The 19,916-nt window shown below is 51.5% G+C and overlaps 1 protein-coding gene across 3 annotated transcripts in view; it reads left to right on the top strand.

The window, feature by feature from the left end:
• The first annotated feature begins 645 nt into the window (after positions 1-645).
• Positions 646-19,916, top strand: part of BMP1 (bone morphogenetic protein 1) — a 43,528-nt gene continuing 24,257 nt past the window's right edge. Inside the window, exons 1-8 of one of the 3 annotated variants that reach the window (XM_058720375.1) lie at positions 646-814; positions 8,096-8,209; positions 10,304-10,468; positions 10,658-10,775; positions 11,080-11,258; positions 12,056-12,161; positions 13,618-13,742; positions 14,314-14,429. In XM_058720375.1, the coding sequence (XP_058576358.1) occupies positions 661-814; positions 8,096-8,209; positions 10,304-10,468; positions 10,658-10,775; positions 11,080-11,258; positions 12,056-12,161; positions 13,618-13,742; positions 14,314-14,429 (1,077 nt within the window). In that variant the 5' untranslated portion in view covers positions 646-660. Of the gene's footprint in view, positions 815-8,095; positions 8,210-10,303; positions 10,469-10,657; positions 10,776-11,042; positions 11,259-12,055; positions 12,162-13,617; positions 13,743-14,313; positions 14,430-19,916 lie in introns of those variants that run through there. The other 2 variants (XM_058720373.1, XM_058720374.1) reach the window with 2 other exon arrangements.

The following is a 19,916-nucleotide window of genomic DNA, read 5'->3' as shown; positions in this document are numbered from 1 at the left end:
GGCGAGCTGAAGCCCGGGAGAGACCTGACAGCGTGTCCCGCTGCCCGGGACGGGGCTCGGGCCCGGCGCCCACGGGACCAGCCGCCACTAGAGGGCACCTCGCGGGAGCGGCCGTCGGCCGGGCACCCCGGGGCCCGGCGCCCCCTCCCCGGCCTCGCCGCCCCGCGCCCCGGGCGGCCGAGCCCCCTCCCGGGGCGGGCCGGCTCTCCGCGGTCCCCGCCCCCGGCTGGCGCGCGGCCCGATCCGGCAGTGCGCTGTCCGGGACCCGAGGGAGGCCGAGCTCCAGGCGAAAACCCGCCCTCCAGCGAGCTCATTTCCCTAAAAAGGGGGGAGGGGGAGGGAGGGAGGAGAGAAGGAAAGAGGGAAAGAAGGGAAAGGAGCGGAGAAGGCTGGAGGCTCAGGAAGAGAGCCGAGGAGCCGCGCAGGAGAGGGGGCGGGAGACAGGAAGGAGGGGGGCGAGGACAGGGAAGGGGGAGAGGTAGAGACGCGCGAGGGGGGGGGGGGGTGGGTAGCGCGGGGAGGGAGCGCGCGGGCGAGCGGAGGGGAGCGCCCTCCCCTCGCCGCCAGTCCTCCGCTTCCCCTCTCGCCGGCTCCCGCGTCCGGGCGCGACCCGCCGCCGCCACCGCACCCGCCGCCACAGCCGCCGCCGCGCCCTCCAGCATGCCCGGCGTGGCCCGCCTGCCGCTGCCGCTGCTGCTCTGGCTGCTGCTGCTCGCGCGCCCGGGCGGGCCACTGGACTTGGCCGACTACACCTATGACCTGGGGGAGGAGGAGGACTCGGAGCCCGTCAACTACAAAGACCCCTGCAAGGCGGGTAGGCGCCCCCCACCCCGCCGACCCGCAGGGGCGCCGGGGCCGGGGAGCGGGCAGGCCCGGCGGGGAGGCGCGGGCTGCTTAGGGTTTGGGGTTGGGGGAGGACAGTCCAGTGTGGGAAGCCGGGAGCTGCCTGGTTGGCAATGCAGTGGGGAACAAAAGAAAGAGGGAGAGAGGGAGGGGGAAGTTTGGGGGACTTTTAGGACTGAAGTTTTGCTGCTATTTGTGGAAGCTGCTGCCGCTGCCTCCTCTTCCCAGAGGATTCCTGGGGAAAGCTCTTTGGGTCCAGGGAGAAACCTGCGGCCAAGGAGGCTTTTCCTCCTGCAGGAAACTTTTCTGGCCAAACTCCCGTGTGTGTGTGTCTGTGTGTGTGTGTGTGTGTGTGTGTGTGTGTGTCCGCGTGCACTTTTCCCTTCTCCCCCATCTCAAGCTTCAGGACATTGGTGTTTTCCAGCCTGTCTGGGCTGCCCCCAGGCTGCACATCTGTCTGCCCAGGGGGTGCGGGAGGCCTGCATCTCTGAGCAGCAAGTCTCCTGAGGCCCCCACCCAGCCAAGAGAAAGAAGAAAGTCTTTCAAGGGATCCTCTGAAATCATGCTCCCTGGGTATCCTATGTGTCACCCCACCAAACACAGCAACCTTCTGGGACAGAGGAGACAGCTGTCAAAGTTAGAGAAGCCAGCCAGGGAGGGGGAATTACCTCTGCCCTTATGTGCCAGAGAGACCTAACAAGGCCAAGTTAGGGTGGAAAGGAGAAAAACACAGAGAACTCAAATACTGTATATCAGCTCTCTCAGTCCACAGACACTGGAGGCTAATTAGCTGAGGTCAGGGCCCTGGAGTGTGTGTTTGCGTGTGTGTGTTCTTTGTCCATGAAGACCCCAAGTAACCCCTTCACTCCTGCTGGGCCCAGAGGGGTCCTGCCCCTGGAGTGACCAGATGGCCAGGCACACAGGCCGTTTGCCTAATCAGATGACCCTGAACAGGCTGCCTGGGACAAGAGAACACACTGGGCATAAGATGTCAGAACCTTTCCTCAACTTCCTGCCTCTGATTTCAGCCTGTCTCCAAATAGCCAGGGCCAGGGGCAGTGGCACAGTCCCTAAGGTTCTAGGAGTGCCTGTATGTGGCATAAGAGGTTGGGTCACTCTAGTCCTAACCCTGGGCTCCCCACTTTGGGTGAATGGATCACAGTAAGCGGCAAAGTAGGAGACCCTTCTTCCAGTGGGAGGAGCAGAAGCCAAATCTCTCAGCCCTTCTTCTCCACCCCCCTCTGGATTATGGGTGACCCAGACATTAGCCATCATCTTTCTCCCTGGGCTTGGGGTGGGCATGAGGCTAAGCAGATAGAGCTTGGCCTTTGAAGGCAGGCCGACCTAAGCTGTCAATCCTGGACCCACAGCTCATTAGCTCTACTGGCTGGCGGATGTTAATTATCATCTCTGAACTTGGCTTTTCTCACCTGTAAAATGGAACTGATAATACGTCTCTCTGTAGAGTTGGTGGTAAGGATTAAATATGAGAACATATATAAAACACTTATTAGAGATTAACACACAGTAAGCACTTAATAAATGTTTGCTGCCTACTCCCCTGTGTTCTGTGCCTCACACTCTCGTTTCATTATTTTTTCTGAGGAATGGGCTTGGTTTTCAGGAAAAGGAAGTGTTCTCCCTGTCTCTGTCCTTGTATTACTTGTTTATTCTACTGGTCTACATGTACTGAATGCTAATATGTGCCTGGCCCTGGGCTTGATGTTGTGGGAGATACAGAAAAGTGTAAGACATGGCCCTTGCCCTCAGTGAGCTTCCAGTCCAGTAGGCGCATAAGACGTGTAAACAACAGCACAAACCACAATGCGTTATGTGCCACCTTGGAAGGAAAGGACTTAAAGGCTCAAGGAGCCTCTTGTCCCTCTGCAGTCCCAGTGGTGACGGTGGCAGAGAAACAGTGATCACAGCAGGCTGGGAAGGTTGGGGAGGGGGTCCTCATGCAGGAGGCAAGGCCTTAAAGAATGGGTAGGAAGTCACTCTGATGTATTTCACTCCTGGTTGGAATTGGAGTGGTTTTTGGAAGAGGCAGCAGGAGGCTGAGGGCTCTATCCCCAGTCTCGGATTTCATGCTAGGGTGGGGCTGGCTGAGTTGGAACTTCAAACAAGGGCTCTGGAGAAAGCTCTGCACCAGGGTGAAGTGAGGCTGGTGGGGAGCTGGGCCAGGCCTGGGGGGTGGCCGAGAGGGCCCGAAAGCCTGACAAGGCCAAGATTTAGCGTCAGATCAGGTTTCCCTCTTGGGTGTGACTAGTGCAGCCTTGCGTACCTTTGCCCTGACTCCCTAAGGCCCCACACTGACACCATCAAGCCTTAGGTCCCTAGGCTCTTTTCTCTATGTTGCTGTGTCCTCTTGCCCTCTCTGAGCTCTGGTGGTAGGTGTACCTGGCTTTACCTCCTTTGGATGCACCTGATATGTCTGCTTCCCTCTTCTCCCTTGACCCTCTCCATCTCTCTCCTTTTCTCCTCCTTGCACACAGAGAACCAAGAATGAAAGCCCTGTTCACTCCCCTGGCTCACCTGTGATCTTTTCAGGATAACCAGGCCCCTTCATATGAGATTACCTCTTGCAGTTACTGTCAGAGTTAGGGCAAAATTGAGGGAAGTAAGGAAAAATTAAGACCCTTGATACCCTGGAGAGTTTCCTGGATCTTCTGGGCAACACCAGAACAATAGGTGGGAAGCCAAATTGGTCTATGTGTGTGCTGATTGCTGGTCCCACCAAGCTTGCACTCTGGTGTGCAGGCTGTCAAATGCAAATATGAACTCTGTCTCTCTGTCTCTCTCATTCTCTCCCCCTTGCCCAGGGAGATTGCAAGTCAGCCCTGACTTCTTGTATGTTAGGATGCCAAACCATCAAGGTGGAGGGGGGGGTCCTTCCCTGAGATTCCCAGCTCTGTTTGGTGCCCCAGGAGACTTGGCCATGACCCTCAGGACTCTGGGAGAGACCCAGGAGGCAGGAATTGGGACATAGTTGCTCCCATAAGCAGAGAAACACATGGGGACTACCCTTGAACCAGTGAGGACCTTCCTTTTACCTCAACTTGCATCCCAGAGGTTTGCTTTTAGGAGGTGAGGTATGGGGGTAGCTTACCAACCCTCATCACTATCCTCAGCCCAGGGCCTTGTGGCCCAGATTTGGACTTCAAGGGGCCTTAGAGGAGTAGGTCACAAGCTCCGGAAGTTGAGAAGCAATCCCTTCTCTTGCCAGACCACATTCCCCCTCCAGACACTCTGAATGAGTCACCCACCCACCTATGACCCTGCTCCCTGAGTCACCTTCTCTTTTAGGTGCCCCAAGGGAGGAGGAAAAGACAGTCTCCCTGGGCTCCAGATGGAGGGGAACCATGGGACTCCCCAGAAGAAGGAGCTCTCAAGAATTTTAGTTTCTCTAGAGATCTGGGGAGAAGATATTAGGGGAGGACAGGGAGAGAGTAGAATGTGTCACTCAGGCCACTAAGGACTTCCTAAGGGTATCCAGAGGAATCAGTTAATCTCTCTGTCTCTTTCTCTCTGTCTGCACCCCCCATCCATTTTTAAGGTCACCCTTCTCCTTTTGGGGGTATGGCCTGTGGAATGTGCACATGCAATTATTTGTATGTTTGAACACACTACGGCTTACACAGGGAAGTAGTAAGGGTGGTGTCTGGGAACATTTATGGGTGCACCTCTGCTTTATGAGCAAGTCTCTTCAACTGTGCATATGGGTACTCCTGAGTACATGTAAGGATGCATGCAAATACTCACCTGTATCTAAGCATACAGCTGTGATTAAGTATGTTCTCCCCAGCTAGAAGCTTGCATTTATGTGATAGGACATGCGTACACCCGGTACACATGGCATTGGGGCTCCATCACACCAGTGAGGGTCCTCTCCCTCTCCCCAGAAGGGGATGCCTTGCAACACCCTGTGGGGAGGAGACTCTGGAGTCAAGAAGCCTACCTACAGGATGGGCATATGAAGTCCACCTCACTCTTTTTCCTCTCCTGCTCCCAGCCTGGCAGTGGAGCAGCCACGATTGCTCCTGGCTGGTTTACAGCCGGAAAACAAAACAAACTTTTGATCCTGTGTTGAAAACAACTACTACTCTGACCCTGACCTCAGGGCTTCCTTCCGGGTAAGGGTTAGGGGGGAGGTGTCCTGGACTTTCCAGCATCCAGATTCCCTAGCTTCCCCATGAGGGAATCCCAAATGGGCAGGGCCTTCAGGCTCAGCTCCTGGCCAGAAGGCTCTCCTGCCCACCCTGTGTCTCCCCACCCCCACTCTGTTCCCACACATTCTTCAGTCATGACATCCCCACCACAGGACTCCGGCTCTGCAGAAGAGCTCTGCGGCCAGCCTAGGGCCTTCCCGCCTTCCACTTGCCCTGCTCCCTGCTCCCTTCCCCCACTGTCCTGGTTTCACAGGCCAGCACAGTTCTGTGGCCTCTGTACTTGGAATTCGAGGTTCTACTTCTGAGCACTCCAGGGCTTCCCTCAGCTGGGAGGCCAATGTGGGTGAACCAATGTGCCCTTGGAAAGTAGAGAGCAGATTATGAGCTTATGGGGCTGTTATTGGAGTAATATTAACAGTAGTCATTTAGTGGGTACTTACTGTGCTCCACACTCTGTGCTAGGTGCTTTATTTACATGCCTTATTTCATGCAGTAATTCTAGGAGACAGATTCCATTGTTAGCTTCTTTTTATGTAGGAGAAAATTGAGGTTTAGTAGAGCTTATATGACATGTCAGCTAATATTAGCCAAGCTAGGATTCAAAGACAGGTCTAACTACAAAGACTTTGCTTTTTGCTGCTGTGTGCAGAGACGAGTCTAAATATCCAGCCACATGTGTATATGATAATGCCCACGGGCATGTGAGCCTGGAGGTACTCGTGTCTGTGCAAAGGTGTGGGGTTATTCATGTGGCATGAGTGTACCTGTCTGAATGTTGGTGTGCAGGAAGCCATCACTGCCTCCTTGGAGTGTCCCTCTGATCCTATGATCTTTGCATGTCAGCTAAGAAATATCTTCTGTTGCTGTCCCACCAGTTCCTGAGCCAAGGCCACCAAGGGCGACATTTTACAGAAAAGAATATTGCTCGTGTGGTGGAAGAGATTCTGGGCCAGTTACCAGCTGGTGACCTTGGGCAACTCATTTCCTTTCTTAAGCCCAAGTGTTCTAATCACTAAAGTCGGGGAGGTGGGCTGGAATCTAGCCACTCGGTTCTCTCTCCAGCAATTTGTAATTGTACACGCCCAGGCAAATGCAGAGATGGAGTGTGGCTTAACGGGCACGTGCCGAGTGGGCCAGGATTAAGTGAATCCATTAATGAGAAAGCACTTTGTCAACTAGGAAGCACAACATCGATTTCAACATTAACATGAGGTGTCATTATTGCTACCATTATTGGCTTCATGGGTTTGGAGCTTGCAGTTAGTTTGTGTGTGTTGGAGCTTGTGCGTGTGTGTTTTTTTAGAACACGTGGTTTATGACTGTATTTTTGTGTGTGGATGTGTGTGTCTGAGTGAGTGTCTATCTTTGTGTATATGGCTCCACAGAGGTAATGAACTTGAGTGCAGTGAATGCCAGACTAGGAATCAGCAGGCCTGGGTTATGAATCCAGCCTCTCCGATGACTAGCAGTGTGGGAGACCATTTCCCTTCTGAGCCTCAGTTTTCATATCTGTAAAATGGAAGGCTGGCCTAGATAACTGCTAGAGGGACTCCCACGTTCTGTTGATCCAGGTGAAGGTCCCATCAGAGTACATATCTACGGGCATGTGTTTGCAGGCCTAAAGACTACTGATGTGACATTTCACTCGAATAAATGTTCTGGAGTGCCTTCTACCTACAAGGGTGGTGTGGGCGCTGCTGGGGGAGGGGGCATCTCTGTGACTCACATAGCTCTGTGTTTGAGGGCATGGCTGTGGATGTCACCAAATGTCTGTAGGATCCCTAACCCATGTGGCTGATTCTCTGTGTGATGAAGTGTGTGTGTGTGTCCACCCAGCGGGCCATCTGGGGAGGAGAAACCTGTGTGCAAGGCCTCAAGGTTAAAATAATTTGTGTAATGCTGCCGCCAGGCCTGTGTAGCACTCAGGATGAGAAGCAGATGTTGCCATGGGTGGAGCTTCAGGGAAGCTGCTCTGTGCCCCACCTCCATCCAGCTCACCCTCCCGCCTCCCCAGCCCAGCTCAGCATGAAGCTCGCCTCTGAGCTCCTTCCAGAGTACTCAGCTTCCTCTTGCTCCCAGCTTCTCGAAAGGCAGGCAGATTGTTTAGCTCATCTCTCCAGAAACATCTCTCCCCAGGTCCAGAAATCAAAATGCCTATTCAGGGGGCTCTATTCCCCCAGGCCTTTCTTCCTCCAGAGAGGAGACCCTGAGACTCAGAATAGGAATCGCTTGAGAACCGTTAAACTTTTTCCTTCTAGCTGGGCAGCTCCCATTAAGTGTCCTGGTTTCCCTAATAGGCCTATCTGCTCCAATTTTTGTTCACGGCCTCCCCTCAATTTAATTGAAACGGCATTTGTTGAGTGAATACCATAGGCTCAGAGCAGTGCCAAGGTTATGGGCCCACAGACTAGATGCTCTATCATCTCACCCCCTTCTGTTTTCTTCATAGCATTCATCACTGTCTGGAATTCTTGAGTTCAGTGTTTATTTAGTTATGTATTGTTGAAGGTTAGCTCTATGTGAGCAGAGACCTCTTTTTTTTTTTAAGTTTTTTTATTTATTTTGAGAGAGAAAGAAAGAGAGAGAGAGAGAAGAAGAAGAGAGGGAGAGAACACAAGCAGGGGAGGGGCAGAAAGAGAGAAAGAGAGAATCGCAAGCAGGCTCCTTGTTGTCAGTTCGGGGCTCGATCTCACGACCATCATGAGGTCACGACCTGACCCGAATCAAGAGTCAGATGCTTAACCGACTGAGTCACCCAGGTATTCCAAGCAGGAACCTCTGCTATCTTGCTAATAACTCAAGTGGTACCTGGCTTACTAAATATTTGCCACAGAGCGATGGGAAAAGTGACATGATCATGTCTTCCTCTGGTAGGGAGCGTGTATCAGCTTTGCTAAATTCCCAACTTAGAAGTGAGCACGAGTCTCCCCCGGGATCCTCAAATCCAGTCCCCTATGACCCCCTTCCTCAGAAGGCATTTGAAGACAGATGTTGCTATGGGAGTAGGGGTGGTACCCATGGGGTTGGAACTGTCAGTGCTGGGTAGGAGGATTAACTTCCCAGGCCTCATCTTTTCTCTCTAGCTGCCTTCCTTGGGGACATCGCCCTGGATGAGGAGGACCTGAGGGCCTTCCAGGTGCAGCAGGCTGAGGACCTCAGGCAGCGTGCAACCCACAGGTCTTCCATCAAAACTACAGGTACTCTGGGTACAGGCGGGCCCTTCTATGTCCCAGAAATGGGTTCCAGAATTAGAGAAACAAGCAACCTCCCTGTTTCCCAACCAGGCGCTCTCAGGACAGAGGCTATGAGCTTGAACCCAGCATAATGGCTTGTCTTCCCTTGGGATATCTTTGTCCCTTCCCCAGAGGAGCAGCAAGTATAAACATACCCAGGAGCAAAGAACTGACATTCTTTTTGCTTACAGTTTACAAAGTACTTTCACCAGCATTACCTAACTTTTCCCTAACCACCTTCAAAGGTAGATGTAGGACAAGTCCCGCATTGCAGATCCAGAAACTAAGACTCATGGAGATAACGTGACTCATTCAAGATCACATAGCTGGTCAGTGGCAGTGCTGGGACAGGAACCCAAGCCTTCTCACTCCAAATCTGATGCTCTTTGCTCAACACTCCAATCCCTCCCAGCTTCTCCTCATGTTCCCACTTTGCAAGCTTTTATACTTCCTTCAAAGCCCATCTCAAGAGCTTCTCTGATGAAATCTTCTCTGATCATCCCCCAGGCATGGTTATCCATCCATTTTCTGTGCTCTGTCTGCTCTCTGTTTACAGTATTAGTATCTCACTCATGGAACCATGTTTCAATGATTTTTTTTATATGTCTATCTCCCCAGCTGGACTCAAAGCTCTTCAAGGTCAGGGATGGGTCCTTCTTATCCCTAGGTGTGGCCCAAGCACCTAGCAACCCACCTGGCACTTATGAATGGGTAAGAGAATAGGAAGAATGAGTGCCTGGGCTGGTTTAGTTCTGTCCAGCTTTGTCACTGCTCAGGAACATGGTGCTGCCCACAGGGAGCCCTCCCATTGACAAAGGATAGGGATTCTCATCCAGAGCTCATTCTGCACACACTCTGGTGGTTGTCCTGTCCAGCATGAGAGAGGATCTTGGCATGGGCAGCCATGGAGTAAAGGTCATACTTCCCAGAGAGGAGCTGGCATTGGAGGGGAACATAGTGGCCTGATGACTAGCAAGGCTTACTTGGCCTGAGAGGGGACCAGCAGACACGGTTCAAGCAAAATGGAGGAACTGGAGCATGTGGGCCTGCCACTAACTCACTAGGTGACTTTGGGCAAATCTTTGGCTTTAGTTTCCTTATCTGTCGAATAATACACAGTGACACTTGCACAGTGCATCCCAGAGAGCTACTGTGTCAAATGAGAACATATATTTGGGAACACTTAAAGACGTCAAGCTCTATATGCTCCACAAGGAGGAAGTTTTATTAGATGAGAAGTCAACATTTCCTGGTCTCAAGTCCCCTATAGTTCCTAGGAAATTAGTACACCATTGTTCTCTTTTTCAGTTTTAGTCCATTCTTGCTATCTGTGGTAGTTATGAATAGAGTTATGGAATAACCTTGTTCTATAAAGTCACTGTGAACACCGAATTAACAAATACTGAGTCAGTCATCACTCCTAGGAGAAATACAGGGTTAGGTCCCTGCAAGCCTCTTGTCACAACATTCTCACCAACTGATCAGTATGTAACCCTGTCTTATGTATGTTTCTGTTTAAAGACCCCTTATTTAACACACAGTAGATGCATTAACTTTGAGCTATAGCCAACAGGACTGTAACTTAGGGGCTCGACAAAGCATATTTAACACACGTGTATTTTCTCCATAGGGCACATCAGATCCTTTTTGGACTTAGGAACGCTGGACAGTGGTCTGGTGCCTCTGTACTATCAGGGCAGAAGGGGGTCATTTTAAACAGCAAAATCACCAATAAAAAGTCCCCACATACAAAAACAAATGTGGCACTAAACAGACTATGAAAAAGATGCTTATTTACATTCTGAGAGCTGAATCAAGAAGGCAAAGTGTCACCTTGTTCAACCTCTGTTGGGTATGGGGGTGACTCATGTTTTTCACTGTCCTGTGCGTGTCAGTGATTGACCGTGAAAGAGCTAAGGTTATTGGTTTGGGGGTTACAAATAAATTTTAGTGAGTGGACAGATATGGAATCCCCCCAAAATGCGGATAGAGTATAATTTGTTTCCCCGTACTCCTATTCCTTCACTTGCTACCAGTGTCTTCCTCTCCCAACACCAGGAAACTCTTCTACCCCCAACTGCCAGAGCACCAGTGGGCAGCCACAGAGGAGAAACCGTGAGAGATGGAGAGGCAGGTCCCGGAGCCGGCGGGCAGCCACATCCAGACCAGAGCGTGTGTGGCCTGATGGGGTCATCCCCTTTGTCATTGGGGGAAACTTCACTGGTGAGCATGATGTTGTGGGGCCGAGGGAGCAGCCTGCATCGGGGCCTAGCCTTGGGGCAGCCTTGTTATGTGTAGTGGTATGAGTGGTGTCCTCTGCCTATCTGTCCAACAAGAGGCTGACATTCTGGCAGTGGGTTGAGGTTGGCCCACCTGGACACTGTGGCAGCCTGGCCCCCTTCATCCTGGCAGGCAGTCAGAGGGCAGTCTTCCGGCAAGCCATGAGGCACTGGGAGAAGCATACCTGTGTCACCTTCCTGGAGCGCACTGATGAGGACAGCTATATTGTATTCACCTATCGACCCTGCGGGTGAGCAGGGGCCCCTGGGCACTGCACCCTCGGCCATCACCCCAGTCCACATTCTGCTCTGGGCACTACTGCTGCCCCATCTGGGCATGATCCTACATCATCTGTCCCCACTCCTGCCATCGGGCATCTTCCCAGGAGCTGCCCCCTGGTGTGGCTATGACCCCTGAACACAGCCTGGGCATCCCACGCTCAGGCCCCTCCCCTGTACCTCACTCCCTCACCCTCCTGGCAGCCTCGCCCGGCCCCTGAGTGGATGCACTCCCCCAGCTCGGGACCGCCCCCCTGAGCTGGCCCCGCCCTCCAGGTGCTGCTCCTACGTGGGTCGCCGCGGTGGAGGCCCACAGGCCATCTCCATCGGCAAGAACTGTGACAAGTTCGGCATTGTTGTCCATGAGCTGGGCCACGTCATTGGCTTCTGGCATGAGCACACGCGGCCAGACCGGGACCGCCATGTCTCTATCGTGCGTGAAAACATCCAGCCAGGTACGCACCTTGGCCTGAGTGCCTAGCTGTGTGCCACACCTGCCCCCCCCCCCCCCCAACCACTCCAGGGCCTCTAGTAGGAGTGGGAGCTGCTTCCTGGAGCCATAGCTTGTGGTCAGCTCAGTGTTGTGGCAGCCCTTGCCCAGGGCCCAGGTTGGTCCAGACCCTGCCCCTGAGGCATCTGCTTCCTGCCAGTAGCAGCTCAGAGACGGAAGATCAGTTGTGGAGCTGTTTGGGGGGCTGGGAGAGGTCCTGGTCCTGGACACGCGGGCCATCCAGAGCAGCCCAGAGCCCAGCTGGCCTTGGGGGGAGGGGGGAGGGGGGAGGGGGGAGGGGGGGAGTTGTCCCATCCCCCATGCCACCTCAGCCTTTCTCTTCACTTTTGCCCAGTCTTCTGCCCTCTGCCTGTTCTCCCCTCTAAGGGTTTTTTTTTTTCTCTTGTTTCTCCTGGCTACCCCCTCTCCCCTCCCTTCCTGCTTCCTTCCTCCCTCCCCAGGCCTCCTCTGCTCTTCCCTGCTTTCATCTCCCTGTGGTTCTAGAGATGGGTGCTTCCTTCCCATACTCTCTGAGCCTTCCCTCCAGCCAGTCCTCGTTGACCCTGCCCCTCTGCTGGACCGACTCTTCTAGAGACCTGCCCCTACCCCCCCAGACTTCCCTTGGCTGCTCCCTGGACCCTCAGGTAGGGGGGCACCTCTCGAGTACCTGAGGGGCCCCACTCCCCACCCTGAAAAAGTGGCACTGTGTGGCACACAGACCCACCCCTCCCACCCTCCACACCTTTTTCCTGGTCTTCGCAGGGCAGGAGTATAACTTCTTGAAGATGGAGCTCCAGGAAGTAGAGTCCCTAGGGGAGACCTATGATTTTGACAGTATCATGCACTATGCCCGGAACACGTTCTCCAGGTGAGAGATGGGGCCTGGCCTCCTCTGGGGCAGCCTAATCCTGCCTTCTGTAGGCCGTTCTCTTTGGGCCTCTCACTTTGCACTGGGCTGCCCTGCTGGGGCAGTCACCAAGGGTGAGAGTGGGCTTCTGGTGGCCCCAGCTCCCGAGCAGAGGACCCATGGATGCTGCCTGCCCTGCTGTCCTCTTCTATTGTGGGTCCATGGCAGGGCCTGGACCCACGAAGCCTAGTACTGTGGACCCCTGGGATACCTGGCTCAGGAGGCTGAAGTCCAGCCATTTTGCCTGACACATATGTATATGCTGTGGCTCAGAACTGTATCAGCCAAGGGAGCTGAGCTTTTCCCTCATCTGTCAGCCAAAAGAGGACACATTTTTCTAATTGGGGGCATCCTTTGTAATCAGTTTGCCTTTTTGGAACCGGCTAATTTGCACAAAGGCTGGCTACTGCCCTGAACTAGCCCTTTCCTCTGCTTACAAGTGCACACACTCCTCCTGGGGGCCCACATTCCCCGAAATCATGACCGGAACCCCCAGAGGTAGTGGCCCAGCCTCTGCACCGGCAGCTTCTCCTTAGCAGAGTGTGGGAAACAGCCCCTCCCTACTCCTTGACAGGCTCCCCTTCCAAGCCTGGCCTTTCCCATGCCTGGCTCTTTCCTTATCCTCTGTCTGCAGTCCTGCTCTGTCCCACGCACAGTGCCCCTCCTCAGTCTCCCTGCCTCCAGACCTGAGGGAACAGAGACCAAGGAAGGGTGGTGAGGTCATCCTGCCCCCCACAGCCACAGACCTCCCCTGGACATTTCCCACCACATCCCACCCCACCCCCTGCTGAGTTCCACCCAGCTGGGTGTGAGTCAGGGACCCTGGGGAGGCAGAGGGCCGCCTGTTTCCCTTCGTCCTGCTCCTCCCAGATGGAAACACCCAGGACTTAGCAGGCAGGAACTGGGCAGGGGGGACAGGAGACATGGATGGATCTGGAGTTGTGTGGTCTGACCACGGTGGAACCTATCAAAAGCAGTCCGTGCCAGCAAAATGAAGCACTGGCCTTGGTAGTCCTGGGAGAAGTTCAGTCACAGCCGAACGAGCACGAGGGGCCACAAAAGCAGAGGCTTGGTGAGGCTGGAGACATGGTCGCTAGGGGTCCCAAGCTCTCCTGAGGCTGGGGGTTGGACCTAGACTGAGCCAGAACACCACTAGGTTCCCAGGGCATGTGGAGCCTATGTCCCTGACCTCCCAGCATATTCCTGGGGCTCCCCCAGGCTCCAGCAGTGTGGCTGCCACGGAGCAGGGTGGCTGCTGGTCAGTGGGCAGCATAATGACAGGGTGAGCAATCTCCACCCGTCCCTGACCCTACTGAGGAATGTCTGGGCTCTGGCAGGGTCGTGACCTTGGGTACACAGAGGCACACCACCCCTCCCTCCATCAGACTCTCACCCAGATCGGGCTTTTCCTCCTCAGGGGCATCTTCCTGGACACCATTGTTCCCAAGTACGAGGTCAATGGGGTGAAACCTCCCATTGGCCAAAGGACCCGGCTCAGCAAGGGGGACATCGCCCAGGCCCGCAAGCTCTACAAGTGCCCAGGTCAGGGCAGGGAGGGATGGACCAGGGAAGGGTGGAGGGCAGAGCCTGAAGCAGGCGGAGGCCAGGACCTGGGGCTGAGGACGTTAAGGCTGTAAGTCTTAGAGAAGGCCAGCGGCTGCCTGGTGGTAGGGGTGGAGGTACCCAGGCAGGGGCAGTGTTCAAGTTAAGGAACCAAACTGGGGCTGGGATCAGGTGAGATACCGAGCCATGTACCTTCGGAGGGTCTGGGAGAATAGGGCAGTAGGAGCAGTAAAGGGGACTAGCAGAGCAATTATCAGGGACGGAGGTAGAGTGAGGCCCACCAAAGGAGCTTGACCTTAACTCTGGAAGCCATGTTGCCTGGACAGCAGGGCATCCTGCAGCACTAGGCCAAATAGGTCCAATGGTGTGGGCTTATGTGTAAAGAGCACGGAGTGGATCTTAAAGGGACAGGACCACCCCAGACTCCTTCCTCTGCTTAGCCGTTCTTCTCTCCCCTGAGTGATGCCAGAGTTCAGGGCGTGGGAAGCCAGGAGGTTGGGGGAATTGAGCATCTGCAGCCAGCAGTTCAGTCATTTCCTTTCTCTGACAGCTTGTGGAGAGACCCTACAAGACAGCACAGGCAACTTCTCTTCCCCTGAGTACCCCAATGGCTACTCCGCCCACATGCACTGCGTATGGCGTATCTCAGTCACACCTGGAGAGAAGGTAACTGAGCGTCCCCTCCTCTGCCAGGACCCCAGAGTAAGAGAGCATAGTTGATTGTGGCTGTGAATGACCTACCTGGGAAACGTAGACCCATTCACTGCACAAGAACGATGGAGCACTACCTTGAGGAGGGGCTGACTTACTACTCAAGAGGCACTTTTCCAAGGTCTTCTCAGATCTATCCACAGGGTTTTCCTGTGGTATCTGGACCTCTCACTCACCCCTTTACCTTCAGTGTCCTTCCGTGCATTTTTATTGTTCCCAATAGTCAACTTTAAGACTCTATTCCTCTTGATTGGAACATGGTACTTAATATACTCGTGCAGTCTTGAGCTTGACTAGATTTTATTACTGGTCACATTGTTCATTCCAACAGCTCTCAAGACCATTTGGAATCTGAATTCCACCATTCAGCGGGTGCCATCTCTCTTACTCTGTCCTGAGCTCATTTGATAAGCATGTCTTTTCTGGGTCTTCTGAAACTGGTCTTTGATTGAAACATTGAACATGACATGAATCAAAGCAGAGCCAAGTTCCCTCTCTGAGCTGACACTGTTCATCTGCAGACTTTGGGCAGATTTATTCCACTGGCTATGATACCACTTGCTACACTACCATCCAGCCATGAGTCATCACCTTGTTGACTGCGAAGTGAGCTTCTCCAACCATGAATTTGTCACCTTTATATTCCTGGCATAGGAAACAGCTCATAAATGCTGAATATATAGATGGATTGCCTTACCAAATCAAAGCCACTGTTCCACCAGTTGGTGAAACACCTTTTAAAAAGGAAATGACATTTGTCTGATGTGCTTTGTTTTAAGTGAACCTGAACCAGCTCATAATAATCAAGTGTCTCTTTTCTAAATGGTGACAGGCTATCTGTTTATTTGGGGATTGACATTCAACTTAGTGGGTTGTGATTCCCAGGATTCACTCCAAACCCCTCTTCCAACACACACGCGCACGCGCGCACACACACACACACACACACCCCTTTTGGAAACTGGCAAAGCTTTTGTTCTGAGTTTTCAAGATTACAGACACTGATCACATCTGTAAGTTATTTGAATGTCCTCTGATGTCATTTTTGAGCCTAGAGGCAACAGCTAATTTAAAGAGGTGCTCACTGACTCCCCTCCAATATGAATGAGTTTCTATTCCCTTTCCAAACTATGCTTGTTTTACTGTTTGCAATTTGAAGATCATTCTCATTTGTGGTAGTCTTTTATTGAGGGTTGAGTAATTCCGTCATCTCTCTCAGTTAACATACTGTCACCCTCCCTCAAAAGTGAACCCACCCCAGGTGGCTCAGTCAGTTAAGCATCCGACTTTGGCTCAGGTCATGATCTCACAGTTCGTGGGTTCGAGCCCTGCATCGGTCTCTGTGCTGACAGCTCAGAGCCTGGAGCCTGCTTCAGATTGGATTCTATGTCTCCCTCGCTCTCTGCTCCTCCCCTGCTCATGCTCTGTCTCTCTCTGTCTATCAAAAATGAACATTAAAAAAAAATTTTTTTTAAGTGAACCCATCCCTTCCTTGTTCTTTTTCTTGTTCTGAATCTAATTTAAAAATTGCTCTCCTTTTTGCTGTCTTGTTCTGACCATTCTCTGGCTTCCTTTATCTCTCTGCCAAAGGTCTCCACAACTTCCGCTTTTGGAAATCTCACAGCAAATAACAATAAAAACAACTAAAATTATTGAGCACATGATTGGCCAGGCATGTGTTAAATTCTTTATGTGTTATGTCTTATAATTAACACAACAACATTCTAGGCCGGGTGCTAATGTTGTCCCCATTCTGCATATGAGAGAACAAACTTGGAAAAATTAAGTAACTTGCCCAAAGATTATGACACAAAAGTCCATGATTGCAATACTGTGAATTCTAAACCCTGTCCCACATCAACAATTGCTAAAGTGCCCTTCCAGAGACCTGTGTGTTCACTACACACCTGGCATTGGGGACAGAGAGATGCATGAGAGAGTCCCCAGCCCCTGAGGAACACAGAGTAGGGTAGAGCGTTGCTTTTTTTTCCTGTTCAAGAAGTTTGCTCAGCCAGCAGGGATATGCCAACCTTGGTCAGGATCAGCTTCTTTCCCTGTGGTTCCAGGCTGGCATGGGCTGGCCCTAGTCTCTAGTAGACAAATGGACTTGCCCCAGGAGCCTCTCTGTGCCTTAGGCATGCTCCCTCCACAACACCCAAGAGACTCCCCATCCTTTTTCAGAGGCCTGCCTGGAGCTCCAGGGAGAGAAGTAGGCTACAGAGAAATATTTCAAACTTTTCAGTGCGTAGCTGCAGAAATAGAAAAAGTAAAATTCACTCACAGTTCTGGATCAAATTGTAGAGCTGTCATTGAGTCAAAGATGGAACCCTGGGGGACAGGAACCCTCTAAGGGTCTGCAGAGGCTGGGGAGCCAGGGAGGATAGCGTCATGAAATAATAGTGACCATTCTTTGCTGTTTACCCATTACGTTTCAGGCAAAGTATTAGGCATCTTGTATGTATGACCTCATTATTCCCCACATCAGTTTTGTGGTGCAGGTGTTCTCGTCCCTTCTGTGTAGATGAGGGAGTCGAGGCTCAGAGGGCATCAGTAAATCTGCCCACGTTTACACAGGCAGTCATGGTGGAACCAGCATTTAGTTCCAGGACTGTCCAACTCCAAAGTCTACGCTCTTTCAACAGTCAACCTTAAATAAACTCGCTTGCATTCGTGGGTGGACTTTGATGTTTCTTTTGTGCTGAGAGGTTGTTTTCACTTGCCTTCTAGTTCTCTGCTTATTGCCAGAAGTTTGAGTGATACAGAAATTTTATGCAAGGCAGGGATATATCAAACAAGAAAGAGCCACTTTGGAAGGCTTCTTGTAGGACCCCCATGTCTCCACTGTACGTCATTAGCAGCTGCTCCAAAGAAGACTTAAGAGTGTTTCCCAAGCGACAAAGCCCGCCCCTTAGGAGCAGGAAAGTGGTTTCAGGAGATCATGGTCCATTGTTGCAGCCGAGCCAAAAAGATAAGAACTTAAAATGTCTTTTGGCTTTGGCAGTGTCCACCCTCATTCCCATCCCTGCCTTGTGATATCTTGCTTATTCTTCAAGTTCCAAATTCCGCTCATCTGTAATGCCTTCCCCAACCCCACCTCCAGTCCTCCAGTTGGGCAGCTATGACCCCTCCCTTAAGTCCCTGCTTCCTGGTGCTGAAGGGTGTGGGGCTCTGAGGGTGAAGGGAAAGTTGACCCTCATTCTTCATGCAGCTGTTAAGCAAAATTGACTGGCAGGCCTGGGGAGGCCACATGGAATAAAAGTTTAAGGGTTTAAGTTTAAGACCCGAGTGCCTGGGTTTGACTCCCAGCCGTGCTATTTGCTAGATGCATGATCTTGGGGAAGTTGCTTAACCACTCTGTTCCTTTGTTTCCCCATTTGTAAAGTGGGTCTGATGGTTGTGCCTCCCTCATGTGGTTGATACAAGGATTAGACAAGTTAATGCACGTAAAGTGCTCAGTGCTGTGCCTGGCACATGGCAGGAATTCCATCAATGTTGGCTGCTACTGTCATTCTGTAGCCTTTTTCTTTTTCTTTTCTTTTTTTTTTTTTACATAGAGAAAGAGCACATGTGCATGCATGCATGCAGTGGAGGGGCGAGAGGGAGAGAGGAAGAGAGAGAACCCCAAGCAGACTCTGGGCTGACAGCTCAAGGGGCATGACCCCACAAAACTGTGAGATCATAACCTGAGCTGAAACCAAGAGTCAGATGCTCAATTGGCTGAGCCACCCAGGTGCCCAATGTCATTCTATAGTCTTAATCTATTAAATCGGTAATCCCTGGTCGACTTCCTAGGTCCCCCTTTTGCCTCCTTCTACTTCCAGATTCTGGGATGAACCATTTCAAATTTCAAAATCTTAAGCAAACTCAACTCCAACAGTGAAATTAACTTTTTTTGAGTGGCATACACAGTACTATATATGTGTGGCATGTATGTATATTGCATGTGTGACACATACGTGTGTCAATGTTATAAACTTTCCATATATTGGTTTAATTCTCTAAGTCCTATGAGGTTGGTACTATTACCATTACCATCTTATAGATATGGAAATGGAGGCACAAAGGTGTTCAATGATGAGCCTAAGGTCATACAGCAAAGTCAGACTGAAGCCAGACTGTGAGTCCCCGGGGGTCAACATATCGTCCCAATTGCTCCCTGAGAGCATCCAACAAATGTGGGGGGTACTTCCCATTTGCAGGGTCCACTTGTGGACACTCTGCACCCTGTTTCTCATTGAATCCCCCAGCTCTTTATGATTACTGCTGTTTTTTAGACAAAGACACCAAGGCACAAAGAAGTCAAGCCACGGGCCCATCATCACCAGCCAGGAAGTGGTAGAGGTGGCCAGGTTTTCTTTGGCAAAGGGCAGTGCCCCTGCCACCAGAGCACAGCTGTTTCCACATGACAGAAGCCATTACAACTCTTAATTAGACATCTCTGGTCTCAATATAGCCATGGTGTGCCCTCCTGGAGGATGCCTTTAACTGCCAGCACAGGTCTCTTCTTCCTGAGCGAGGTGATCACTGCTTCCTCCTGCCCCATAGGAGGTCTTGGGTGGGTCCTTTGGGCTTCTGCCTGTGGGCGTGGTTCTTCAGGAGGGTGTGAAGCCATCCTCCCTGGACAGAGCCAGCGTAGTTTCCGAGGGCGAAGGGAAAGTTGCTGCTGTTCTTGTCAGCTGCTGAGCAAAACTGATTGGAGGCCACATGGAATAGTGGTGAAGGATGTGAGTTTAGGGGCCAGACTGCCCTCACTCAGCCCTCTGCATTCCTTCGTCCATCCAGCAACTCCTTAAAGATGTTTTTGTTGTTTGTCGGATATAGAGATAAGTATTTTGAAAAGTATAGGAATTCATATGGTAAAGAGTGAATATTCTGCCCTGGGTCCTCCTCCAAATCCCACTCCCCAGAGGCGACCAAACATTGGTAACACTTGGTATGTCCTTCCAGACTCTTCTAAGTATGTGTGCGTGCATGTGTGTATGGATATGTGGTCTTATGTAACTTGCCTTTCACTCAGCAGGAAATCATGGTCATTGTTCCATGTTAGCGCATCAAGTTCTACCTCAGACATTTTGATGGTTGCTTAACATGCTGTCATCCCCATTTCTCTGATGTTTCATTTAAGTTTTTTCCAAGTTTTTATCATTACCAAAAACGCTACAGTAAATATCTCAAACCTGAGATCTTTGTATACTTGGGAAAGTGTATCTATAAAATAGATTCCTAAAAGAAAAATTCTATCCAAGAAACATTTATTAAGCAACTACTACATGCCACACACCAAAGATTCCATATCGAGTTAAATAAAATTCCTGTCCTCATAAGGTTTACATTTTGGCAGAGTAGGGGTAAGGGGGAGACAGACAAGCAAATAAAAAGTAAATGTGATAGGTCAGATGGTAATAAGTGTTATGAAGGAAATCAGCAATAGGAGATAAAGGA

Source organism: Neofelis nebulosa, chromosome 3, assembly GCF_028018385.1.
Source record: "Neofelis nebulosa isolate mNeoNeb1 chromosome 3, mNeoNeb1.pri, whole genome shotgun sequence".
Lineage (NCBI taxonomy): Eukaryota > Metazoa > Chordata > Mammalia > Carnivora > Felidae > Neofelis > Neofelis nebulosa.
This window is presented reverse-complemented; position numbering and strand designations above follow the sequence as displayed.